At 47.9% G+C, this 26,224-nt stretch overlaps 9 protein-coding genes across 10 annotated transcripts; 3 read left to right on the top strand and 6 right to left on the bottom strand.

The window, feature by feature from the left end:
• The first annotated feature begins 112 nt into the window (after positions 1 to 112).
• On the top strand, positions 113 to 6,484 carry ONS95_003318 (uncharacterized protein). Its single transcript, XM_058496619.1, has 4 exons — positions 113 to 948; positions 1,022 to 1,848; positions 1,899 to 5,440; positions 5,501 to 6,484. Exons 1-4 carry the CDS (start codon positions 503 to 505, stop codon positions 6,026 to 6,028), a joined length of 5,343 nt encoding a protein of 1,780 aa, XP_058353871.1. The 5' UTR covers positions 113 to 502; the 3' UTR covers positions 6,029 to 6,484.
• A 206-nt stretch (positions 6,485 to 6,690) lies between these two features.
• Positions 6,691 to 10,988, bottom strand: ONS95_003317 (uncharacterized protein). The gene is made up of 4 exons (XM_058496618.1): positions 10,925 to 10,988; positions 9,581 to 10,851; positions 9,072 to 9,492; positions 6,691 to 9,023 (listed from the first exon to the last, which is right to left on the bottom strand). Exons 2-4 carry the CDS (start codon positions 10,556 to 10,558, stop codon positions 6,820 to 6,822), a joined length of 3,603 nt encoding a protein of 1,200 aa, XP_058353870.1. The 5' UTR covers positions 10,559 to 10,851; positions 10,925 to 10,988; the 3' UTR covers positions 6,691 to 6,819.
• Positions 10,989 to 11,143: 155 nt separating this feature from the next.
• ONS95_003316 (uncharacterized protein) lies at positions 11,144 to 13,624 on the bottom strand. The gene is made up of 3 exons (XM_058496617.1): positions 12,947 to 13,624; positions 12,517 to 12,888; positions 11,144 to 12,447 (listed from the first exon to the last, which is right to left on the bottom strand). The coding sequence occupies exons 1-3, from the start codon at positions 13,250 to 13,252 to the stop codon at positions 11,632 to 11,634; spliced, it is 1,494 nt and encodes a 497-aa protein (XP_058353869.1). The 5' UTR covers positions 13,253 to 13,624; the 3' UTR covers positions 11,144 to 11,631.
• A 1,300-nt stretch (positions 13,625 to 14,924) lies between these two features.
• ONS95_003315 (uncharacterized protein) lies at positions 14,925 to 15,863 on the top strand (the record flags this gene model as incomplete). The annotated part of the gene is made up of 2 exons (XM_058496616.1): positions 14,925 to 15,037; positions 15,086 to 15,863. The coding sequence occupies 2 exons, from the start codon at positions 14,925 to 14,927 to the stop codon at positions 15,861 to 15,863; spliced, it is 891 nt and encodes a 296-aa protein (XP_058353868.1).
• A 2,163-nt stretch (positions 15,864 to 18,026) lies between these two features.
• On the bottom strand, positions 18,027 to 21,411 carry SEO1_1 (MFS transporter (Seo1)). Of its 2 annotated transcripts, XM_058496614.1 has the most exons (4): positions 20,896 to 21,411; positions 20,802 to 20,841; positions 19,799 to 20,751; positions 18,027 to 19,744 (listed from the first exon to the last, which is right to left on the bottom strand). In XM_058496614.1, the coding sequence occupies exons 1-4, from the start codon at positions 21,243 to 21,245 to the stop codon at positions 19,606 to 19,608; spliced, it is 1,482 nt and encodes a 493-aa protein (XP_058353866.1). In that variant the 5' UTR covers positions 21,246 to 21,411; the 3' UTR covers positions 18,027 to 19,605. The 2 variants fall into 2 exon arrangements, with proteins under 2 accessions (XP_058353866.1, XP_058353865.1); XM_058496613.1 differs by having other exon boundaries at positions 18,027 to 20,751.
• On the top strand, positions 18,298 to 19,290 carry ONS95_003314 (uncharacterized protein; the record flags this gene model as incomplete). The annotated part of the gene is made up of 1 exon (XM_058496615.1): positions 18,298 to 19,290. The coding sequence occupies one exon, from the start codon at positions 18,298 to 18,300 to the stop codon at positions 19,288 to 19,290; it is 993 nt and encodes a 330-aa protein (XP_058353867.1).
• Positions 21,412 to 21,703: 292 nt separating the features above from the next.
• ONS95_003312 (uncharacterized protein) lies at positions 21,704 to 23,253 on the bottom strand (the record flags this gene model as incomplete). Its single annotated transcript, XM_058496612.1, is given in 6 exon segments — positions 21,704 to 22,219; positions 22,275 to 22,387; positions 22,441 to 22,745; positions 23,032 to 23,111; positions 23,131 to 23,211; positions 23,249 to 23,253. The coding sequence occupies 6 exon segments, from the start codon at positions 23,251 to 23,253 to the stop codon at positions 21,943 to 21,945; spliced, it is 861 nt and encodes a 286-aa protein (XP_058353864.1). The 3' UTR covers positions 21,704 to 21,942.
• A 322-nt stretch (positions 23,254 to 23,575) lies between these two features.
• On the bottom strand, positions 23,576 to 24,365 carry ONS95_003311 (uncharacterized protein; the record flags this gene model as incomplete). Its single annotated transcript, XM_058496611.1, has 3 exons — positions 23,576 to 23,874; positions 23,946 to 24,103; positions 24,154 to 24,365. 3 exons carry the CDS (start codon positions 24,363 to 24,365, stop codon positions 23,576 to 23,578), a joined length of 669 nt encoding a protein of 222 aa, XP_058353863.1.
• Positions 24,366 to 24,396: 31 nt separating this feature from the next.
• ONS95_003310 (uncharacterized protein) lies at positions 24,397 to 25,392 on the bottom strand (the record flags this gene model as incomplete). Its single annotated transcript, XM_058496610.1, has 1 exon — positions 24,397 to 25,392. The coding sequence occupies one exon, from the start codon at positions 25,390 to 25,392 to the stop codon at positions 24,397 to 24,399; it is 996 nt and encodes a 331-aa protein (XP_058353862.1).
• Positions 25,393 to 26,224: the final 832 nt, after the last annotated feature.

Raw genomic sequence — 26,224 nt, 5'->3', positions numbered from 1 at the left:
CACCGCCCCCGTTGCCAAATCAGGCTGGTGGCCGCGGCTGCAGTCAAAACAAGATTAGTCACGATTTTATCCAAACCTCCCATCTTGTTCCCCATGATTTCAGTGGTGCAACAGTATATTTCATATATGTTTGAGCATCAAGTTCCAGTGAACAATAGTTGCTGCCAGTGTCATGCGTACCTAGAGATGTCAACAGACACACGTGATCTCGTGTTGGTTAGAACGCCTCAGGGACCCTTGTTTGCATCCTGTGGGGCTGAGCTGAGCAGCCTGACGCTCCCCTTCTACTCATACTGCCGTGTTCCCATCTTTCAGACTTCATTCCACTGAAATTTCTTCCAACACTCTGGCGATGTAGAGCTGAGACGTACTTACTCGTTCTACATACCTCCGTCTGAATCTTCAACCTCTTCCGAAGCCTGGTCTCCACCTCGCCTCATGTTAGTCACTAGCCGTAGCTGCAAGCCATACAAGCTTTCTAGGCAGATCTGAGGCTGTCGATATGGAGCCACTTGCTGCCATAGGGGCAGTAGCTTCTATTTGCCAACTAGCCAATGCTGCCTTATCGCTTTCAAAAATACTTTACTCTCTGGGCTCAGCTATTGGCTCTGCATCAGAAGATGTCCAAATTCTGGCTGCGGACCTCAAAACGTTCTCTCAGTCCTTGACGCTCCTTTCACGGCTACTAGAGGATAGCAAGTCCTGGTATTCCGACGATATATACCTTCTGACAGCCAAAATCATCAAAGATTGCGCCGAATTATATGTCAAGATCGAGAAGATTCTGGTCAAGTTGGGAGCCAATGGCAAGAGTAACTGGAAGTTGCGAGTCAAGTTTGTCTACAAAGAAAGCGAGATCAAGAAGTTGCTCAAGAGGCTGCGGGATATGAAAGGCACTTTAGCGACTATTCTGATGAGTCTTCAAGTTGATCTCCAGCTGTCATTACTGTAAGTAATCAGTACCAAGGCAAACAGATGCCTATCGGCAAGGCTCCCTCTGCTAGGCTGACTTGCAGTTTAGAAATCTGTCGAGCTCTAGCAGCCTAAGCTCAGGCGAAGGCCGAGATGTCCCAGACATCTCGCTGCAGCCTGAAACTCTTCAGACTCTGAAAGATGCACAGAAAGCTGTTGAGTCGGGAGGCTTCATGACGAAGTACACTGTAGAAACCAAGCAAGTTGTTGAGCTCTCAGAAAAAGAAGTGCGTGTTTCCACCACTCACCACGAAGAGGTCAAACAACATCCAAGAGCGACAGCAGGGTTCCTTTCAAGGTCTGCTGCTTCAGAAAACCGTACTCCAATCGCTCAGACCGATATTAGTTCGGAATATCCTGATCTCGTCCCGCACCAAGCCACGAATGCTTCCGTGATGCCACAGAGCTTCATGATGATCCCGCCAGACTCTACAGATATGCAAAATGTATTTGCAGTAAAAAACGTCTCGAGAACGATGGCCAAAGAGAAGAGTTCCCAGATTAGGGAACGAAATGCTACAGACCCAGTCCAGGCCGCACAAGTTATACGGTCTCCTGTCGACACTGACAAGAGAAGCGTCAAATCATCTTCTTCGGTAGAGAGTTTCAAGAGTGCCAAATCAATCCAAGAAGAAGACGTGGAGAAAGCGCGAAAGATCCAAGCTGTTCAAAGAGTGATGCACGCGTTTCGGAGTTCTCTTGAGGTTCTGAATAGCCTTATCGAAAGACGAATCGAGGATAAGAGATGGGACCTGTATACCTCAGCAACTCATCTGAAAGGCTGCTTGGTCGATGGCCGAGAACACATCGATCGTCGCAACATCAGTCACTTCAAACAATATGGCAAAGACTATGTGTATTTATTCGAAAGAAAACGTAAGTTCCATATCTTCCACTTTATGGGATCAACTACTTATCAACTGCAGATTCAACGGAAGTTGAGCGCTTCGGCTCCCTCTTAATGCAGGATGTTGGCATCAAATTGCACGAATATACTTCGGAGTATGAAGAGCTTGAAAACCATTGCTTCGAGTTGCTTGCAACTTCCACCGCAAACATAGAACGTCAGGTTATTGACTATCTTGACATCATGGCCAACTTGGCAAGCAAGATTGTACACAACCCTCGTACCACTTTGGGTACCAGCTTCACCGGCTACACATACTATAACCGTTCCAGCGACTATAAACCGCCTCCACCAAAGCCACTACCTCCACCACCAACTCGATGGCAATATACCAGGATTCTACCCGAACCACAAATGCAAGATACCGCCATTGCTCCCATGTCCCCATCTTTTAGTCCGACTTCCCCATGCTACTCCCCGACTTCTCCTAAATTCCATTCAGCTTCTCCAGGGTTTTCCCCAGCATCTCCAAGCTACAGTTCTGCTTCTCCTGCTATTCCGCAGTTCGGGTGTGCGTCTGAAGAACTCACCAGTCTCAAACGTGAATCGCTAGACGGTGGGTCGATAGCGAATTATTACAATTCACCGGAACTTCCTCCAATGCTACCACAGACAACCCCAGCAGAAAGTCCTGGTTCATCGCCACTTCGCTATTCCAAAAACACCATTGGATCAGGAGACACAAATACCTTCACGATTCCTTCTGGTGTGAGTAGAGACACCAAGATTGACAATCCACCATCACTGCTTCTGAAGCGTGGTCCACATCCCAGCGACTACGCTCCTCGCCCTTATCGTCGCCCGCCACCTTTAGAAGCTGCTGGACCTCACCCTTCCATCACTCGCCCTCAGAGCTTTCATCACCAGCCGCCAATTTTCCCATCCCTGCAATGTAACAGCGACCAAACACCTCTGTTAGATTCGCCCCACATCAAAACACCAGGTCAGCATCGGCCACCAAACTCAAGAGATCTACCACCTATCTCACTTCCAATGACCCAGCGGCGTAATGGCCGATCTGCCACGAGCAGCACCCCTGCTCGCCCCATTCCTAGTCTTCGGCAAGATGCAGCTAGAGCCGGTAACTCTGATGATACCCTTTTTGAAATGGACTTCGCAAAACCAAGCACTAGTGATACTGGGGAGCTCATGGATTTCGATTTCGATTCGTTTCTCAGTGAAGATGCTGATACGCCTTTCGATTTTGGAGAGCCCTCGACCTGTTTGCCACCTGGAACTGGCCGCAAATCTGCTTTTAAAGAGGAAATAATGGAATCTGATTTGCTGTTGTCGGGTGCCTCGCCAGATACATATTCGTTGTCCACAGTGCACCCAAAGCTCCCGACCCCGACGAATGTTTGGTGGTCATCATTCCGGGGGAATGCCGGTCAAAGGCCAGACTCGAGACCAGAAGCAGACGGCGTGTCTCATGGAGAGGAGAACGAAGACGTCGACCTCAGTGTAAATAGCGTGAACTTTATCAAACTATCAGCGGCAAATGGTCTCAGTGAGTCACAATTTGGCAGAAAGAGACGGCGTGAAGGAAGTACAGCTGTCCCAAGCCCACCACTTCAACGTCCAGTGGTCTCATCTCCTAACAAGAACATACATATGAAGGAGCGCTTAGAACAACGCAATTCAAGCACGGCCAAGCCTCAGTCTCCGCATCTCAACACCCACATCAGCCATGACTTGCCGACTACTCTACCCGATATCAAGCGCGGATCGGAAGATGCTGCAGCTGAAGATGGATCAGCGCAGACAACACAGGAAAAGAGACAGAACGATATTCTCGCCAAGAGGGAGAAGCTCCGCCAACTGAGAGTGGCCCGAGAAGCAAGGGACGAGGCATCGGCAGACAGAAATACGCTCATTGACCTCGTATCTGCACAGAAAGCACCAGCTGGAAAGGGTCCAAATAGGACTGCCAGTACGGACTCAACTAACAATTCTGGCCACCGTACTGTGAATGCGAATCATACGCTACAAGATTACCAAATGCAACTCATGCTGCTTGAGCAGCAGAACAAGAAGAGACGGATGATGGCCCAACAAGAGAGGGACAACACGATGCACTTAAGTCGCGGAACTGTGACTGCTTCTACCGACCCGACATCATCTTCGGTCTCCACCATTGAACCTCAAAACCGTTCAAGTGAGTCTTCTCTGCCAATCAGAGAGAATGCAAATGTATTAGGCTCCGCTTCGGAGCTTTCGCAGTCACCGAGCGTCATATCAGCAGATCGCCTACGTCTCGACTATCAAGAACATTTAGCCAAGACTAGGCAGAACCAAGAGCAGCATACTAATGATCGACTCTTGATGTCTAAAAATGAAGAAACCGCTGATGAGGCAGTGACCATCTTGCTTCAATTGGACCCGAGTCGCAAGTCCAAGCACCCTGTAAGAACCACAGAAGTAGACAAGAAAGCATTGCAGGACTATCAAATGTCGCTTATGAATCTGACTTGCGGTAATCCGAAGAGGCGTATGATGTATCGTGCAGATGGAAAGATTGCTGGGATCGGAGCAGCACCTGCACAAACTAGTGATCCTGTCATTCAAAACGATAAGCTCGAGAGCTGCGGTACTTGCGGTGGGATCGCTCATCACGCAAAGGATTGCGCCGCGTACCGACGATCAAAAGCGATAGCGACAGTTGGAATAGCATCAACCGCTGCTGCAGCGCCCCAAGGGCCAGCTCGTTTCGACCACGTCATGCATGATGCTCTGCAGGATTTTGACTTCGACTCCTTTCTTCACCATGACGAAAGCTCAAACGCATTCAACTTCGATCCTGTCGTTTTATCAGATCACAGTCCACCGCAACCGAGTACTGGTACCTCAAACGAGCCACCCGAGCCCGAACCGCCTACTACTGGACCTTCTATGACGGTGGATGCTGGGAACAATGACAACGACGACAAGCCTCTTTTCGTCAACGCGAAACAGTTCCACAGATTGCTCAAACGCCGGGAGGCGAGACAGAGGCTTGAAGAGCAGATAGCATCTCACGCTTCTAGGTCTCACAATACAGACAATAACAAACCATCTAAGGAGTCTCAAGATACACGTGTTGCTATTTCCGATAAGTCGACTCTCGAGAAGGGTCGAAGCACGAAATCGGATGATGGCGCGTTTCTGGCACCGCCAACTCCCCTGGACTCCAATCCCAACAACGCGGAAGACGTCGAACTGGCATGGTCGCATCCAATGCTGACACCCGCCCAAACCAGTCGTCTTTGGTGGCAAACATATATCTCCTTCACGGCAGTGTCTTCCCGAAAGTCCCCCGTATTTGCGAATCTCAGTTCTGCTCTTCATTCCGAGTTGGGCTTCTCCGCATTATCATATGCTTCTGATGAGGATATCTGCAAGCGGATTGTCGACAATGTGAAACCGCTGTCAATGGCAGGCTCGACATTGCACGAAGATAGACCAGAACTGAGAGATGTTCTATTTTTGAGAGGCGACATAGTGCGCATGCTTTTGACCGTAGATGGGCGTCTAAGTCTGGAGACAGCAACGGTGGGCTGGAGCTGTGTTTGTGTGTTTGTGAAAGTACGATCCCCAGTACTTCATACCTTTCTTCATTTCATAACGATACTAACCAATTCCCAGATTTTCAACAAACTCCTCAACCGTAACTCACCACTCTGTCCCAGCAGCCTCAGCATCGTCGAAACGTCCTTCTCCCAACTTCAAGAAATTGTACATATCATTGCGCGCTATGCAGTAATGGAGAACCTCTACCAACAATCCATCACCAGCGGAACCAGCACCACCCTTTCCCTCAAGCCAGAATACCAGTCGTCGCTCCTTTCGCTCTGTTCATCTATCCTCGAATGGTTCGCCGCTTCGTACGATATTGGCCACACTGTGGTTGATGTCAGTAATAGTGGTGTAGCTGGTGCTGTTGCGTCCGCTCTTCTGGAAGAATTGGATGAGAAGGTCGTGAAGTGTGGGGAGTTGATGGGTGTCATTCGGGAGAAGAATAAGGGTTGTCAGATCTTCAGAGTTGAGGTTGATGTTAATGATGACGGTGGGAGTGAGGACGAGGGGGAAAACACGGATGTGGAGGATGTGAGTGATGCGAGTTGGGAGGAGATTGGCGAGGATGATATCAAGGCAAATGTTGATGGTGAATGACTCAGCGGGATTGCGGGTAGGCGTTTGATTTGCATTGTGGGACTTTGATATGATGGGATGACTATTATTTCGGTGTTTGTAGATTGCATTATTGATTTCGTTTTGATCAATTTATGGTATTTCTTCTATCCTCGTCGGAACCATCAGCGCACAAACTGATTTGACTTCCGGGCCGTTCCTTTACTACTTCCTGAATGTACCAACGCAACAACGAAGGTGTTGAGCTACATGAGACTTCGTTACGTACGATATTATCTACTTATTCCTTCCACATAGCGTGAGTTAGTACGACTTCGATGTATCAGATCAGTTGAAATCATTGGGTACTTAGAGCAACCACGGCTGTCACCTCACATCTTTTCTCGTCTGAATTCTACACATCGATACTGCCAGGTGAATGTCTGTTGTCTTGTACTCTTTCCATCACCGCTACTAGCTTGTGCTTGTCAATGCTCTTCCACTTGGTTCAGTCTTTCCTGCACCTCCGCCCCCAGTCTATGCATGGAATTAAGTCACACACACACTCACATGTCATTACACCTCAGCTCAATACACACTTATGCGTACCTATACCAAGGTCGATGGATAACTACTGTAAGCGACCCACCTGGAAGGAGAGTGCAAAGTCATGGGCAGATGAAAAAAAGCAAGTTAATAAAATGGTATTGTAAAGTGATTCGAATACTTATATGTAGACAACACCCCGCAACCTCAACTCCACCAACCCAACCCAAAAACAAACGCCGATCATGCAATCATTACCACCTGTCTCCTTTCAATACCACGCCCATTTATTTCTTCTTCGCACCAAGCCCCATCTCCAATTTCCTCAACGCACTCTGCAAACCCAAACCCTTCTCCGAATTCCCCTCCAGCCAAACCTCCATGCTCTCCCTAACACCCTTCATGCCTTTGAGAACAGGCATCTTCGTCCCCTCCTCACCCTCAACATGACTTCCCGGGTTTAGCAACAAATCAAAGACACTGCTCCAAATCTCCGTCTGCCAATACCTCTTTAAGCTTTCTTTGATGCGCCAGGTTTTGTTTGATGCCGCTCCGAGACCAGCGCTCTTGTCAGCAATGGTGTCGATGTACTTGCCGAAGAGCATAGAGTGGATAATGCCAGCAAGACCATGGTAGTCAATCTGGTAAGTCCAAGGACGAAGCTCGCGCATCTCAGCACAGTCTTGAGGACCAGTCTTCCAATCTGCGATGAACTGGACATCGGGACGGAAAACTTTCATGTCAATACCGCGTCCGAAGTCAATGAGAGCAACACCCTTCTTGTTCCAGCCACCTGTGCCGTCTTTACGGTACTTTGGAGACCAGACGTCGGAGTCGGGGATTTGATCTAAGCGCACTAGACAGTTGTCTGCTTTGAGGTCACCGTGGAGTATTCCTTTGGAATGTAGAGCTTCGATTGTGCGGAGGAGTTCGATGGCGAAAAACATGACGAGGGACTCGTCCATAACGCCAGGTCCTGCTGCTGAAGGTTTTGTTTCCATGCGAGCCAGGTTGATAACGTCCAGGAGTGTGCCTTGGTCGCGGAATTCTTCTATCAGGTAGCATTCGTCGGCATAGAGATGCATTTCGTAAACATTGATAACGCTTTCGGCTGCCCGAGAGACGCCGAGTCGTCGTTTTGCTTGGCGCATTATGTAGAATTCCCAGGCTGATGGCGGGTCTTCCATCTTGAGAGCTTCGAGGTTCTTTCTAGCATAGGCATCAAAAGCTCCTTTGCCCATTTGTGGTTTTTGGTTCTCGTCGTGCTCGACATCTTCTTCTGCGGCGATATTCTCGAGTAAGTATACTGGTGCAAATGCACCAGCTCCTAGTTCTCGCTTAACCATGTATTGCCTTTCTGCTCCTGGAAATCGCAGGATGGGCGGCATAGCCAGGTTTGTAGCAGTCTTTTCGCTAGCATTTTTGTGCATTTTCGATGCTGCTTTTGCATATTTCTTGATCTCCGCAGTTCGACCGAGATTTTCGTCCTTGTGATCGAAATAGCCTTCATAGGTAGTAAGAGGTGGCTGAAGAGCTTCGAAAATCATGTTTCTGGTATAATCGTCCACAGGATTGCATTGGGCATCCTTGATTATTGGTCCCTTGGGGGCGATCTCTTTCGCCAGTGGTCCACCACTTGCTTGAACTTTGGCCGCAATAGCAGTCGTCTTGTTTGTTTTGGTGCTTCTACCAAGCTGAGGTGGAGCAATTCTCTCAACAGGTGTTGATTCGTTGATGATTTCCCTGAACGGACTGCTTCCCAGACCATCACCGAGACGAACAGGTGGCTTTTTGGACCCGTTCTCCTTGGTGGGTGTTTTGGAAGTAAAGTAGTCCTTGTCCTGGCGCATCGTAGGAAGTCCTAAAGAAGACTCGGTCTTTTCAGCAATCGGCGTCATGAACGGAAGTCTGTTCTGTGACACTTGAGCCGCATCTCGATACGGTCGCAGAGGTGGTTCGTAGTCTTCTGGAGGTATTGGAACAAACGAGGTCCGCGCAATTGATGGGAGCTCAGGCGATATTGGGGTGATGACCTCGGGATCCTGGTTTCCATCGCTCTCATCCACAGGAATTTCGACTTCGATGGCTTCCAAAGCTTCGTCATCAGCTTCTGTGAATCTCGATGCTCGAGTGTCTTCGTCCTCTTCATCCTCAATATCCGGAATGTGCTTCCTCGCTGTAAATTCGGACCATTCACTGACGCTTTTCACGTCCGAAGTTTCATCGTCTCCAGCTTCACTAGCAGTCATCAATCGTCCAGTACCAGTGCTCTCACCACCGCTAGTGTAATCTCCGTCGGTCATGTCGTCCTCATCGTCGCTTTCATCTTCCTCCTCCTCCTCTTCCTCTTCTTCGGGTGCAGGAAGCGGTTGGCTGAACAGGTCGTAAATATCGTCAGTAGCAGCTCGAGTATGCAAAGTCATTGTTTGTTCCTTAGAAGCTTTTCGTTTCTTCATCTTGGGCCCGGAGGGAGATGACAATTTCGCTTTGACTATTTTGCGTTAGTGGTAGCGATATTGGCACCAGGTTGATGACTTACTTATTTGCGTCTCGTTGACTTCTTTGATTTTCATCCTTCTCCCTCTTCCTTCTCGTGCTGGCTCCTTGGCTGCTCCATTCTCGTCTAATGATGGAGGATCACGCGCGATTACGAGCTTTTCCGAGACTCCTCGGGTGATCTCTTCAACCTTTACTCCAACATCCTGAGTGCTGTCCTGAGAGCATAAAGATATGTCAACATCTTTGACGAGACTCTCACGTTGCCAAACCTTAGATAACCAGCCTCGAGAGCCCGCTCTCAATTCTTCCAGACTTAGTTCGGAGCCCACAACATCTGGGGAAGGGTAAATTGCTTCAAGGTTAACATGAATTCTCTCTGTTCTCCCTTTTTGATTCACAGTCACTTGTTGCTTCGCAGGGTCTGTAACTTGTGGATAATCGAAACGTGGTAGAAATTGAGACTGAAATACAAAACGCCGTAACCGACAATCATTAGTCCTATGATCATCAATATTTGCAAGAAGAAAGGGAAGAAAAAGTAAAGCTTACCTCGTCCTTAAACACCGCCATTTTGGTGCTACTCTTCTTTCCTCCGGCCTTCAGAGTCTCTCCAACCCATGGTTTTGGTTCCATCACATTCTCTTTCTTCCGATCTGCCAGCGATCCAATGCTCTCCCAGCCCTTTGTTGACCCGCTTGATCCAGGAGGAGGTGCCTCATTGTCCGCGTCCGAGAAAATTGTAAGCTTTTGTCTACCACTCTTTGCTGTCCCTCCAACACCAGAGTTGGGCCTCGGTGCTTGCGGATCTCTTGGTGCAGCAGCAGCGAAAGGGTCGACTTTTGCGGCAAGTGCAGGCCGTACTGTGGGAAGTGCTGGGGATGAGGGCTCATTCGCATCCTCTGGTCTCTGCGAGAATCGTTGTTGGAATTCATTATACTTGCGAAGCAGCCGCGGTGCTGGTCTTGCCTCCTTCTCAATTCCCATTTGGTAGACTTCCTCTGCCTGTGCCCACCTTTGTGCACCCTCCAGCCACGCCGCGAACTCCTCATAGAACAATGCCAGTCCCTCTCCAATGTTGTGACGGGCCAAGAAGGCAAAGGTCTCGCGGGGTGCATCGGAGAAGAAACGGATATATTGCAACCATAGTTTCAGATATCTAGGATCGTTCTTATATTGTGTGGAAGTGAGAAAGGTCTTGGTTGCGCGCTCGAGTAGAGGAAGGAGTTGCGATGCTGGTGTTGCTTGCGCAGAAGGATACGCGTCCAGTGTCCACCGTACATATCTGTCATAGACGTCCAATGGGTCATCTGATTCCGCGATGGTGAGAATTTCTTTCTCGTATTCATTTCTCATTACATCGTTGAGGTTTTTCGTGTCGGAAGGTGTTGGTGTCGCGAGTTTATGGAGGGGTGATGGGGAGAACATGGAAGCCAGCGCGCGCGCTGATCGTCCTCCTGGTAATGATTGTATGTTTTCTTTCTGGTTCTCGATGATCTCGAAATCGATCAGATCCTCGGAGACAGACATCTTGTCGTTATTGGCGTTTCGTTGTGTTGGCGTTGTGGTTTGGATTCCGTCTGTTGGTACTAAGATTTGTTATCACAACATACATGCCAAGCCCGGTTGCCCAGCAACCAGCTATCACCACGTGCTCCGAAATGGCAAAATGCTGAGGTGAAAAGCGAAAGGCGGATTGAGTCCCTGAAAATGTAAGATATGTACCCAGAGGTCGGTCAGTTTATCAAGTTATCATGGAGGTGAAGATTGCCCATTCTTATTCGAGGTAAGGAAGGGGCGAAGGACAACAAGGACGACGACGTCTTGGTACCAGACTTCAGCTAACACTTCCCTTTTTGGCTGGCTGATATGTTTTATTAACATAACAAAGCTTACCTTGTCTGTTAATGAGTAAATTTCTCAATTTAAATCGTCTGAAATATGATCTTGTTACCTGGTGTCTTCGCTTCATTGAGTGTATCGAGAGGGAAAACGTTGAGTACCAGCAAGATATATAGCACGTGACAGAGCTTTTGTTGGAAGAAATAGTTATCATGAGAGAAGTTGAAAATATCTGCCGCTCCCAATATAATTGGCATATTTTTTTCATTTACTGTCGCTTTAGCTCGGTGTCCTACTACCGTTTCAACTCAAATGTGCAACTTCATATCTGCGAATCTAAGGATGAAGCGAGGCGTCAAAATCAACAAACGGATCTAAACTCACATAGCCAAGATTGGCGAAGGACAGGCCCACGACGTGCGAGGGATTTCACTTGAGACAGCTGAGATTAATGAGAAGCACGTTCCTCAGGACTGATGTGCTGAACCCCAATTACATTTCTTCGCAGTGCATCATGGGAAACTTCAGCCACCTGCTGAGGCTGCTGTCCTAGCAGTACCTGGGACTGTAATCCTGAAGAGCACTACGACATATCGGTAATCTTTGTCTCCAGATCTTCCTCTGCTCATTCTCCTGAGGCTTTGCTCTTGATCCTGACAAAGAAATTTGACTGCTTAACAAACCAAGCATTGTGCAACGTCCAATCACTATTCTCCTTCGCAAAAGAGATCTAAAACATCAAGTCAGCACACATACAACCTCTACTCAAAATAGATATCCGAGGAAATGTTTACCTCAAACTGCCTCAACATGGTAGGCACCAACTTATACATCTCCAACAAACTAATATTCTTCCCAATGCACGTCCTAGCACCCATGCCAAACGAGAACAACGCATTATTCATTTCTGTCCTCTTCGCATCATCCACCTCCAGCCATCTCTCAGGTCGATACTTCTCAGGCTCAGATCCGTAGACCGTCTCGTTGAGATGCACCACCCAAGCATTGGCACCGACGTTCGTACCAGCAGGTATGAAAGTCTTGCCAACCTGAAGGCCACCCGCAGGCACGATTCTCTCGAGCGCAAGTCCCACAGCCGGATGCATCCTTAGAGACTCCTGGATTACGGCGCTCAGACACGGGAGGCTATGGGACTGCTCCCAAGACACAATTTGGTCCATCGGGCCGAGATCTGCATTTTTCAGTTCCAGGAGGAGTTTCTTCATGTTTTCAGGGTGTTTCATCAAGAAGTAGAACACGGCTCTCAAAGTGATAGCAGTGGTATCTGAGCCAGCAAAGACATTAGCGACGGTTAGTGCAAGAACCCGTTGATCGGTGATGAAATCTGGGTCTTTCTTGTTGGCGGCAATGAATCTGTCGAGGAAGTCACGACGAGCTGGTGAAGCATTCTTTTCATCAGGGGCTTTTGACTTATCGCCCCCGGAGAGGCGAGACGCCATTCGCGATCTGGCGAAGACAGCAACTGGTGAAGTTGTATCAATGTACCCCTTCTCGGCACACCAAAGTAGCAGTGGATTCTTGAGAAAGAGACGGTCAAGCCATGGAATTTGACCAACCTGGATGGCAGCGTTAGACATGACTGAGAAGGTTTGTTTGCTTGTGGCTTTGATTTACCCCACACTTACCACAGCAAAATAATTTAGCATCCGCTCAAGCACCGAGATCACACCATCAATATCCTTTCCCTGGTCCACAAAGCCAAGTCGCTTCGAGAACGTCAGCTCTCCGATGACATCGAAAGCATAGTACTGGAGCCAAGTTCCGAAATCCAATATCGCATCATCTCCTTGCTTATCGACGACTCTGTTTCGTAGCTGCGTGATGAAAGCAGCAATAGTCGAGTCCACGAGTGGCTCGAAGGTCACAAGATTGCTCATGGAATATGCACTAGCTACCGAGCGGCGCAGTCTGGCGTGGAATTTCTCGTCTTCAGAATTGAATAAGGTATGCAGTGGTTTGCCTTTGGCGATGTTTTGCTGGACAGGATAAAATCCAGACTTAAAAGTAAGAAGTCAGCTTCTGAAGCAACACATCAAGCTGGGGGTTAGAAAGTACCTTCACATAGCCAGCATTGAGTGCATAAATTTTCTTCGTCGCCTCCCAGTCGGCAACAAGTACTGTCTTCGGACCTATCCTCACCAGATCCCCATATTTTTCGTGAAGTTTGATATGTGTCACTTCAGGTCGTCTCCCCCAGACAAGGAAAAATCGCCAGTAATCTGTCAAAGATGCCAAGAAAGGTCCCGGTATATGGTTAATACCATGTCCGTACTTGTTATACAGAAACTGAGCGGAAATGATTGCTACAACCAGACCTAAGAGTGCAAAGCCACGGAGTTCTGTAAGAGTTTCGAGAAGCATTTTGGAAAGAAGAATGAAAAGTAGAAATTAGAGCTGGAAAATGAAATGCTACGATTGAAACGGCGCGACCTTGAGTTGGACAAACACTGTACTGCATCAGGATTGTAAGGAGGACTGATTCAACACTGGCATCGACATCTGTATGTATACTTACAGACAGCGGAACCACTTCTCGGCTCAAGATGGGCTCGTAAAAATGCTCGGTACGTAAACACCGCGTCACAATGGTGCAGATGAGCTTCTAGAAAAGCCGCTCAAGCGCCGTTTCCTATGCGAGTAGTCCGTCCGGGTTCCCTCTTTGGTTCTCGGAAACCACACGACTAATTGACGTAAAGCTCCCTCAGCTGAACTTCTTCTCAGTTGATGTCTGCATCTCCTCCTTCCCCGCTTATTCTTATGATTTTGAGATGGAATCGCTCACATGGAAACGATTCCGCAGGGAAACTGTTCCGCTTCACTTCCGAAAAGTCTGGTCGGTCTCGCTTAGTACTAAAGGGGGATATCCGACGTCTGAAGGCATTGTCTCTGTCTCAGTACCATGAGGAAGTGAGGAGATCGTGTTAGACTTATCATTCAGGAGAGGTGTCAAGGAGGCAAGTTTTGCAAGGAAGGAATTTGATTCAAAGTTTAAGCTATATATTCTGTATACCAAATTGCATCAGAGCTCTTTGATACCAGATTCGGACCACACAACCTTCATTAAATGTCACGTGTCGGCTATGGCTTTGGAGCCTTTCGGTCAGAGAGGAACTTGTCGAGAGGTATGGCTTTCATAAAGGGACGAACTTAAGTATCTGCGTAGAATCTCCTGCTGTGCACAACGCCCAACCTTTCAAGTACGCAGGTAGCAACCGAACAATGCTAAAGTCACGTGTTAAGCGTCTTGTCCAAATTTCCAACCCAATTCCAACGTCGCTTCGTGTCACATCATTGCAGTATTTTCACGACATTGTCGCTCGGTACACCTGTCAACGACATTTCTGCCATCTACCCTCTGACATCAAAGGCTTGACTTTGCTGCATTTTGTTTTCTGGCACAAGGATTACGACGATCTCTAATCAGTACCCACAGTATTCGTCAGCCCAACAGCCCCAACCCGTGCAGTGGCTGACTGAACGCCGGCCCAAGCGGTGTTGAAGCAACATGTTTCCAGAGCTTGCTCGTATCAAGATGATATTCTGTTCAATTATTTTCTGGTATGGTTCGAATCTTTACGTCTCGCATCTGGTGTCAATACTGTATCACCACATGAAGTGCACGCGATCAACTCCACCATATCTGTGCCAAGACGCGTACGTCTCTGCGGATCTTCCCTGTGAGTTCGGACGGTGGAACAAATTCGCCTGTGTTTCATCTGCGAACTCTATGCCAAGCACAGCCTAGGGGAGCTCCCAAACAGTTGGGATATCTCCACAACGGGAACCAAGCTTCGGTCTATTTATGACTTGATAGCTCCATCCTTGCCCGATCGAGGACTGCCGCGTAAGAAGTAAGGAGTACATATGGATGACTTGTTCTCGTTTGATGTTATGTTTTTCTTTTCTGTCTTGCTTCTGTCACTCATGACTTTGACGGCTCAAGTACATTCCTTTTGTTCAGATACCCTAGCCATCCCTTGCGTCGTTGCTGTATATTTGTTACTTTGCCTTTCCAGTATTCAAACTTTCCTTCATGTTCAAACCCTCAGATATCATGGCTGCATGGCAAGCACCTAGGAGAAAAAGCCAATTCATGACAAACCGAGCAATTCTTCTGCTAATATTCTTTGTCGGCATATACTTCTTGTAGGACCCCTCATTTTCCATGTCTATACCCTTTTCTAATTCTTTCAGATCCAGAAATGAGCTACAATATTCTCTACCGAGCTTCAGCTCCAGCACCACGATCGTGCTTCCTCCCTCTCCCTACGATCCCCGAAAACTAGCCTTCCTCGTCGAAACTCGACCACTGCCCCACCTCCCCGCACTCTTTACCCATATGATGGCAATCATACCCCCAGAATGGACATTCAAGTTCATGGGTTCGCCCGTCGCTGTAGCATTCATGCGTGCCTCTCCCACTATCTCCCGTTTTGAAGCTTCCGGCAAGCTTCAATTTCTCGACATCCCATCCAACTACAGCCTCTCGAATCGCGAGACCATCTCACAGATGTTTACCGATCCCCACCTCTACCGAGACATACTCTCACCTGCGGAGCATTTGCTAGTTTGGCAGCCTGACAGCATATTCTGCGCCAATGCGCCGACTACATTGAATGATTTCCTGCAGTGGGATTGGATTGGAGCACCTTGGTCGAAAACAGCTACATATGGAGGAAATGGAGGATTGAGTCTGCGGAAAGTGTCCAAAATTATGGATGTTCTGGGGAATCAGACGAGGAAACATGGTGATGGTGCATTGGAAGATCTATGGCTTGCGCAAAGATTGCATGGGTTGAAGGGGCATGTCATGCCGGCAGCCAATATCAGTAAGACATTCAGCGTAGAGAGTGTATGGGACGAGAAGCCTCTGGGGTACCATATTGGCTGGCTAGGTGTACATCATGAGCAGGTATGGATCTATCCACTTTGCCCCACAAACATTGAACTTAAGCCCGCCTGCAATAAATAAACATCTGCTAATGTATTACAGATTTGGGATGACAAAAGTCAAGTGGATCACATTATGGAATATTGCCCAGAAGTCAAGATGATTCTAGGCATGAAATTAGACAATGACAAGCCAGCAGGCATTCCCCGCTAATTGGCCTATACAGTTTCATATGCACCACGGTGATATCAACACAATTGTCTGGAGAGTAGGAAGTTTTTGGATTGCTAGTGTTGTGAGCAAGTGCTCAGCTTTCTAAGCACCATGATCTGGATTTCTGAGCGGCCAGCCTCATTCAACACACCATTTCCTCAGCTGGCCGAAGCAGTACCAGGCCGAAGACACACCATTGATTACCCTCGGACAGCAGGGTCAGTACGTCACCCTTCGGTGAACGAACCTTGCAACGAGTGCTTCGCATGCATATTCACCCACTTGGCTCGAGCCAGCAAATACTTTGAGGTCTTAACTTCAACACAGTTACTTCATGGTCACATTGAATGCGAATCAAGCAACTGCATGCCTGAACCCTTAGTATATATACCATACTCCCTCCACCACATAACCGACTTCCTTCGCAACAACGTACCCACACAGATCCTAGCCTTCATGAGTTCGGACTTGGTGCAGATTTGTGTCTCTATGACGAGGAATGGCTAGCTTGCATGGACTTCAAGCTTCATGAGAGGCAACATTCAACCGTGATGCAGAAAAGTTAGATCTCGACTCGTCGCATGATTGGCTGAATACTATCTTCTCGGACGAATATCCTCGGCTTTTGTTCTTGTGACAATCAGAGATGACCTTGACAACAATGCTCCATTCATCGGATCAACCAGGCGTGGGCAAGCCTACAAAAGCTCCTTACACATCGTTCTTCACAAGTTCCTGCTTTCGTGGTCAAGAGGCTTGATCCCTGATGGATTCTTCGACCCAAAAGCTACTGGAATTATAAAGAAAGAGCGGAGAAAAGAATTGATTGAAACATTTTTTGATATAGTTGCAATCGCCGGTCATGAGTGCAGAATAAAGAATGAAAGAATGCGAGTCTTTATATCTCAACCTTGCGTTCAGTAACAAGACTGACACCACCAAAATCAGCACCAAGAGCAAGAAGCTTAATTCCAAGGAATGAAAACTTTCCACGTTGATAATACAATACATTGGATATAATAGCTGGTCTAAGAAGAAAGCATTGAATCTGAGGTTTAATTCACTACCTCCACGGGAGGCACGGATTTTCAGGGAAAACAAAAGTGTCCACTCCTCAAAGAGTTAATCGCAGGAGCATAAATATTGCGACGGCTTGATTTAGATCTCATGGTGATTATCAGACCTCTTCATATAGCGCTTGTCTAGGGTCAAAGGAAGTTAGGTCGTGGGACTCTGCAACTCGTGTGCTAGGATCGTTTCCAATTCCACCAAACTCTCAATGACCCACTCTTCGGTCTATTGCTCTCCCATTTATCTGTCAATAAGGCTTAAAGCTGTCACATACGACCATATATTGAAGAGAACTGGGCATCCCGTCCGCTCTGCCTTCCATAAGCTCCAAATCGGGGGATTAGTAGTTAGGTGGGTGACCACTAGCGAATACCCTCTGTTGTATGTCAATTTATTTTTGCCGTTTTATTATAATTTCGCGCGTGAAAGAATGCCTTTAGCTGATGGTGAAGGATCTGTGATAAATAAGTCTTGAGAGCGTTGAGCTCTGAAGAGATGTGTCAAGACACTTGGATATAGTTTTCGCTGTCGGGAAGATTGTATTGTTGCTGCTAATAAAACTGGGCTTCTTTGAACCTTTACTAAACCTTTCAGCAGAGAAATAGCGATTGAACCACCTGGCCACTGACTGGTCTTCTCAATTTATGGGCAACGGGCAGGTTTTTGAGGACATGAACGTCAAGATTGAACCTCATTTGAAACCGGTTCTTATGGTACGTTTCTGCTAAGTTAGTATGCTGTTCTCAGGTATGTAATGAGACTTTGACTAGCAATTACAATGAGGAGAGACGTGAGTGGATCTTTGGTGACATAGTATAAACAATTGCCAGAGAAAGACATCAATCCGCTGCAAGAAGGCCTCGCTTAAGCCCCTGCCAAGTCGAATGGGGGACTAGCTCGTATTTTGTATTTAAAGCAGCAACACGATCCTCACGAGATCATCCTCCTGCATCAACGTCACTCAACAACATCAACTCCATCTCTCCGTGATGAGAGAATTCCCTTGTAATGCTGTCAATGATACAAAATGAAACAGTGCCAGCCTTATGATTCGAATCATTCGTATTACCTCTGAGCGTACGTCCCGGATGCTGCGAGTTGGAGATAGACACACTGCTGTGCCGTGAAGCCACATGCTCACAGCCAGCGCGAATTAAACTATCCCACACTCCATCTATGTTGCGTTCACAGATCTCTTTGCCCACCAACATCGAAGATCAAGTCGTGCAAGATGTCGTCTCGGAACTTCGACAAGTTGAGGTCAATAGAAAACATCTCCACAACAACAGGCTACTGTTCGGACCCCACGATAGGCGACTCCCTCGACGAAATCGAAGAACAAGATCGCTGGACGGACTTGCAACTTGCTTGTCGCGACGGCGACCTCGCAACAGTCGAGTGTCTCCTCTCCGACCCTTTGACAAGTATTGATGCTCCCCCAACTGGGTGGTACGGCCAAAACGCTCTGCAAGCAGCTTGTGCTCAGGGGCATGCATCTATCGTTGCCCGATTAATTGCAGCAGGAGCAGATGTAAATGCGGCTGGAGATTTCAATCGTCCGAGGACAGCATTGCAAATCGCTGCCGTAGCGGGTAATATCGAGATCGTAGATATGCTTCTCGCTGCTGGTGCGGATTTCAATGTTCCCGCAGCGAAGTATAATGGCCGAACAGCACTACAGGCTGCTTCTGAGGGTGGTCATTTGGCGGTGATCGAGAAACTGCTTAAGATCGAAGCAGACGTAAATGCTCCTGGTGCGCGTTACGGGGGATTGACGGCATTGCAAGCTTCGTGCTCACCGACAAGCAACATTGCGGCTGTGCGCAGACTTCTCGCAACAGGTGCTGATGTTAATGCGCCTCCATCACGATATTTTGGCTTGACTGCTCTACAGAATGCATCGCTGCATGGAAATCTGGACATTGTAAATGAACTTTTGAAACATGGGGCCAATGTGAATGCACCAGGGGCATATAATGGAGGAGGTACCGCACTGCTCGCTGCTGCTGAATATGGATATGTTGAGATCGTTAAGAGATTGATTGAAGCCGGGGCGGAATTGGGAGCTGTTTCGGGACAGAAGAAGCAAACAGCTTTGCAAGCTGCGGCTGCAAATGGTCATGGAGAAGTTTTTGTTCTTCTCGGAGATGCAATTGAGGAGAATTCGACGAAAACGGAACAAAATCTTTCTTCGTCGCTGTTGACGAGGATGAGCTCGGAATGAGAGCGTCGTATTTTCGGAACACACCATTCATTGTTCACATTGCTCCTTTCCCCCATTGCAACTTTGCAGAGGAGACTGGATATTCGGTTACTCTGCTCATTGGAATCACTTCCCCCAGTTCTATAACGAAATTGCCGTCGAATCTTTGCCATGCCCGTGGACATATGCTGGTATACATTGCGTGACAAGATATTGACCCCCGTCTCCCATTTTTATATCGGATCAAACATCATGCGCCTCTGCTCAGTCAAAAACCTTGGACAATATTCAGACGCGCGAACGGCCCAGGGATTGTCGGAAGCCAGTGACCTACTGTTAAGAAGCACTCGCAAGCTTCTTCTCTCTATTCCAGAAATGTCTGAGCACAAACAGCATGCCAAGCATGCAGACGTCAAGAGCAATCGTCCAATTGTACCCAATGAGATATCTAGGAGCATCAACTGTCTTCCAAACACTAATCTCAAAGTCAGTACAAATTTCCTATACGTAACCTGCAGTGGGGACTCACAACAAAGGAAGCCACGCTCCAAAAGTATTGCCGACGGTGTTCATGGAACTGATCACCAAGGCTCTCTCCTCCGCGTTCCCAGCGCAAATCTCATTCGCCCACGCATAGATGATCGCAGCAATAGCGTCGGGGGTTCCACTGAGGAAGAATGCAAAGTACTTGAGCCCAACGGGGACATTCCAAATTGCGAGAACCACACTCGCGAATATGTTCAGAACCGCAGTGACGGCAATAAGCGAGACTTTGGCATCATATGCATCAGCGATGATACCCCAGATGATGCTCGAGACGATGGTAACAGCAGGTGACACAGTGGTGATAGTGTTGATCGAGGACACTGAATGTCCTGTCTCTTTCAACCAGATAGGTAGACCACTATTTGAGGATACACCATCTGCTTGCGAAAAGAAGAAAGCGAAGAGAACGAGGATGTAGAAGTGCCATCCTTGCAGGACTTTCTTGACAATGGAGAAAGTAAGAGGCTTGCTTGGCTCGCGCTTCTCCGACGCCATGCGTGCTCTTGCAAGAGCGACATCTTCAGGTGTCAAGAATCGTGAACTCGGTTTATCTGGGGTGCCAGGCAAAAGGATGAATCCGATGACGGCAATTGGGATTGTGCAGGAGAAGCAGATGATGTAAAGCCATCTCCATCCCTCGATACCATGCGTGCCATTTAATGAGTCGTATGCTCCAGCTTGGATGTACCCCGAGCTCATGCTTCCTACTTGACTGGCGATGAAGAAAAGAGCGCCACGACGATTGAGCTCCGTACGTTTGTACCAACATCCGAGGTACCACTGGACGGCTGGGAAGAAGAATCCGCCGAGTGCTCCTACGAAAAACCGGAATGCGTAGAGGTGGTTCACACTTGTCGCTTTGTACTGTACAAGCGTGAAGACACCCCAGAGAAGATCTGCTACTGGGAGGAAATAGTTCACTGGGAGACGAGTCATCTCGAGACAGTCAATATTGTCCTGAAGAAAATGTAACTTTAGGAACATACCAGCATCGTCAATGGGACTTGCATGACAATAAATCCGACCCTAGATCTGATCAGTTTCAAATATTTCAAGTTGTTCCAAAGTTGCAAAGCTCACATATAAACGGTATTTAAGTAATTCAGCTCATTTCCAAACAACTTCAAGTCCTCCTTCATCCCACTGACATATGCCGTACTCGTCGCCGAAGAATCCAAGACTTTAGCCCAATATGCCAGAAAAACAAAGATCATGATCAATCCATCGAGTTTGAGGATCAAGCGTCGTTCCTCGGGAGTGTCCGTCGGAGCAAAGTACTGGTACCATTTTTGGCGCTGAGGCTCCGCTGCAACATTCCCAGATATCTGGATTGGACTGTCAGAGATCTTGATAGATGTACTCTCGGTGTATGAGTCCAGTGGTACTGTGGAAGTGGGAGCAATGGCCTTTTCGTCCGGATATGAAGCCATTTTTGGAGTTCCGACAGGGCGATTTCTTGGTAACCAGCCGCAGAGGTTGAGATAGACTGACAAGCAGAAAAAGAAATATCAAGAGTGACTGCACTTATGTTATATACGCCATTCCCGCGGCTCTTCTCATTCCAAGCCTCCACTTTTGAGCCACAATGCTTTTCTCGTTTGGCGTTGTAACATTACAGCTTGAATGGCGTGCTTATTAAATTTGCGTGAGGATCCATCACCCCACTCTCAACCACCGTGCTAGAAAGTAGATATCCCAGCAACACAAGACCGTATATTTGCCGGTGGAAGCTATTATCCAACCTGTATGAATGGTGGCCACCCTTTCAAAGATTTTTGATTGCGAATACTTGTAGGTGAGATTTGCCGACAACCGTTGTTTACATTGAACTCTCGCCCCACCACAAGAAAAAGATATCCACCAAACGTTTAGCGACAAAAAGTTTCAACTACTTCTCAACACCATAAACCAATTTTTTCCCAGCCACCTTCCTTTCCCTCATCTCCTGAATTCCTTCCAAGACTCCTTCTAGCCCACCACCACGCACCTCATTCGGATGACACTTCACCTCACCACTCTTCAACATGCCCTTTGCAAACTCCGCAAATCTGACTGCACTATCAAAGGCCCCTCTGTCGCCTCTAACTTCTGTCCCTGAATCAAGAACGGCGCATTAAAGTACAAAACTCACATGCAGACCTTGAACACCAAATCCTGGCGATCGACCTTGATCATAGGTGTGATACTGACGTATGTTGCACATTTTGCGAGAATTGCAGAACAGAACTCGTAACTGCTTTGTTGAGAGAAGCAATCGATGCAGAGACCAAGAGTGGAGTTGGTCAGGGCAAGGATGGAGGAAGGAGAGCTGGATGAGTTGTAGTCGAAGACGTGGTCTACACCGAGAGATTTGAGGAGGGAGAAGCTTGAGGGTGAAGACGTGGTGATGATTTCGAAATTCGAGCTTTGAGAAATTAGTAAAATTCGTCACTTTGCTTTAGTCCTGTGGTATAGCTTACAGTTTTGCGAACTGAATCATCATTCTACCGGTTGACGTACTTCCTCCGTAGATGAGAATCTGGCATCTAGCCTCGTTGCCATCTGGAGGCGTTTTGAAACCCAAGGTATCATACTAGTCTCTCATCAATTTCTTTCCTTCATTTTATCGACTCGAATCTTACGTACCAAAACAGCACCCGCCGTCAAGATACTAACTCCAAGCGAAGCCGCATCTTCAAAACTCATCTCATCAGGAATATGCAACTGCATATCCCCAACAACAATAACATACTCCGCAAAAGTTCCCCAATCAGGCTGCAGAGGATTAGGTCTCGTGCATCCACATACTCGATCTCCTTTTTTTAAGTTCCTGATGACGGCAGAACCGACTTCTTCCACAATTCCTGCATAATCGCAACCGAGAAGGTCGCCTGCATCGCTGATACTCCATGGGGCGTCGATATCGAGGAGATCATGAGGATTGAGGCCAACTGCGATTTTTTTTTATCAGCAGGCAGACTGGAGGGAGGGCTGGGATTGGTCGGTTGGTGATGAATTCCGCGGGTCCGCCTTTGGCTTTGAGTTGAATTGCTTGCATCTTGGTGCAATTAAATTAATAAAATCCAGTGAGAAAGTACTTGACAACATTTTCCATGACCCGTAGAACAATGACCTTTAAGTATGAAAGCGTTTCAAGCTTTGTTTTGCTGGCGTGATGGATTTCGGGACCTGGAGTGGCTGCCAAGAATATAACCAGTTGTTGACATGAAGTCTTACCTGCGAACCAATAAGGTTGCTTGATCAGGTAAGCGATAGGCTCTCGTAATTTTGGGCGATATGTGTTGATCTGCAAGGTCCTGCCGGCAGGAGAAATACCAGTTGATGACTTGATGAATTGGCATAGGCCTGAACTCTAAGCCCAGACGCTGTATCTTGACGAGGTGCTCATTTGAGCGGCTGAGAAATACCTGAATGAATCTTATTGGATGCATACAACATTTGGGAAACTCTGTGATATTTGTAACGAAGTCAAATGAATCATGGAGAAACGAGGTCGTATTCAATCGAGGCGTGGAACTCTAGATTAGAAGGACATATATCGACCCCAAGGACCAACTGCATTCCCACAATTCATAACATGCCGACATTACGACATCAAAACACGTTAAATCCGGCATGTATCTGTCCTCCAAACAAGAGCATAACACATAGCAAGGACCAGATAACCCACCAAACGAACACGAATTTCCGAAATAGCAAAATGACACCAAGCACAATACACAGACTTTTCAACCACCACTAGAAGATCATCAGCAATCTGTCAAGAAATCCAACCCAAGCCCCTCTGACTTCCAGGTCCACCCAGTCCCCTTCCAAGCAATCTGTTCCCATCAAGGGTGTCACTAACACGATCATGTCTCGGCCCATCACCCACATACACACCAAGATACTGGAAAAGATTGAGGAGCCGATATTCTCGAGCTGTGTCAGAAGAGTAGCTTGGACCCCAGCTGCGAGAGAACACTTCGCGGAAGTTGTTGAAGAGCGGATTGTCGTAACTGCTGGAATATCCGCCCGTGGGAAGACCGTATGCTTGGCAGATGCGGTCGAGTGATGCGCCTATACGATATTAGTTGCAATGTGGTATGTAAATAACAAGAAATACCAGATGGTTAGGGGAGGAACCTTACTTTCTAGGGATAGAAACCACTCAACCCGACGAGGATGCTCAAACTCGCGAGGGTAGTCGCCACGGTAGATACCATTATCTGAGATCTTGGGATGGATTTCTGCATGCACCATATGAGGACTGACGAGACTATTGGCGAGCTGTACACCTAGATTGACACTGCAGTCGCGGTCAGTGGGAAGGTGAAAACAAGCTCGTGCGCAACATACCGCCTGATCATGTCGTTGACCATAAGCTCCTCCATTCTTCGATCATCACTCAGACCAGCCAGATTTCGCAGCCCACCAAATCTGACGTCTTCGTCGCCGGAGAAGAGGTCATTCCTAAACAGAGAACGGATCACATTTTGAATAGTACTCTCCAGGTTCTCAGAACGCTGGAAAGAACCTCGTGTAGAGCTACGGTCATCATAAATAACCATGTTGGAAATTTGACCCTCGCGGGAAGATGATCTAACCGCCCTGTTTCTTTCTTCCGCAAATTGCGTTGATAAGGTGATGGATACACAGCAATATGTTCTGTCTCCTGCTTCCGCGTTTCGTTAAAGCTCGAATAAGAGTCTTTCGTGAAGCATTGACTTGAGCGATTGCCTGGGCCTTGCCTTGAGCGTTGGCTCCAGCAACAACTTGAGGTCCGTTCTGCGCGCCTGCAGGGGGTACAACCTGTGCGTTATTATTCTGTGGGTTCGGAGGATTGTTCGGTTGCTGATTCTGAGGGTTGGCAGGAGCAGGGTATGCAGGATTTTGATTGAGAATTGGCCGTGGATTTGCAGGTGGTACTTGTACTGGTGGTGGTGGAAGAGCTGGCACTTGGGCCCGGGGAGCTGGAGGGGCAACAGTCACCTGCTGTAGAGGATTGAAGTTTGGCGGGGCCGGAATAATAGCCTGCGGAGGACCAACCAGAATTGGTGGGGGGTGGTTGACAAGAACTGGAGGCGGATTGTTGACTAGAATTGGTGGTGGAGCAACAAGCAATGGTGGTAATGCCGGAGGACCTGGTTGTCCGACAAGAATTGGCTGAGGCGGTGGTGGCGGTGGAGGGGGCAACACCACTGGCGGGAAAGCTGGACGTTGAAACGAGGGCGGACCCGGCTGATAGATAGGTGGAGGAGGCTGTATGAAGTGTCGCGGGACAGGATTTGGCTGTATGATACCCTGCTGGAAGAGATTCGGACGTAGGATAGTCGATCCTAGAAGAGGCGGAGCTAGATCAAGCGGCGGTGGTTGCTGAATGGGAAGGTCGCACGGGTCGTAGCTATTGAACGGCGTATCGTTGGTGGGATATGGCAGATGCAGAGGCAGCGGGAAGGGGAGAGAAGGGTAATCTCTTGAACACAGTGGAGGTGTGGGCGGATGGGGATATGAATATCGTCGACGTACTCTGCGGTGAGAGCGACGAGCGATGTTCCCCTTTCTAGGAGTTGCGCAGGGACATGTGAGGGAGAGCATTCCAGCAAAATGGTAACGACCTCACCATTAGGTAGGTTATATATGTAAGCCTAGCTGCACTACTGTGCGAACCACAATGCTGAGTCGTCACTCAATTTGAGAAGCCGTCGTAAGGCACATCTATTGCGTACCGACCTGAAATCCTCGGCTGCCTTATTGCCAGCTCATATTTTATTCTGCGGGTGTACGAGGTGGAGACTGGGCATTGCGATGGTGAGGAGGCTAGGAGTAGCTGAGCCCAACAGCGGCATCTTGCATGGTTTGTACCCCAATCTTCAATTGGTAGGGCCAGCCAGAACAGTTGGGGGTGAGGTGTGCATAGTTCCGCTTGAAACGGACGTCGATAGCAAATATGCACCTGGTGACTTTAAATTGCTTATGTCGTGGCAATAATACAAACATTCAAACAGTACTTAAGCGAGGATTTGGTGCAGCCGCAGTGATATGTGAAGCGAGAGATCAAAGAGGCAGGAATACAAACAACCAATGCAGAACAGGAATGTCAGGGACTGTGCAGCACTCGCTGGGGTCTGGATGCTCCATGGTCCGCCTCATGCCCTGATGCTCTAGGTAGAAGTGTTGCACATCACCGACAACATAATACCTCAACCACGGCGGGACGACAAGCAACATTTGTAAGACAGAAAGCTTGTGAGTTCTTGATGAGAAAGTGGGTCGCTGTGTTAAGCACATGCAATCACCCGACAAATGACACGTAGTCGCGAGGCGGAAACGCCCAACGTTTTGGTACTTTGACTGGTCCTTCTCAGATCTCAAATCTAGCTGAGGGATCCACAAGACCAACTGATTTTGGAGATTTAACACAGGATTG

Source organism: Cadophora gregata (assembly GCF_030347475.1).
Source record: "Cadophora gregata isolate MNR1 chromosome Unknown scaffold_12, whole genome shotgun sequence".
In the NCBI taxonomy this organism is placed as follows: Eukaryota; Fungi; Ascomycota; class Leotiomycetes; order Helotiales; family Ploettnerulaceae; genus Cadophora; species Cadophora gregata.
The sequence above is the reverse complement of the archived record's forward strand: the minus strand, read 5'-3'. Positions and strand labels throughout refer to the sequence as shown.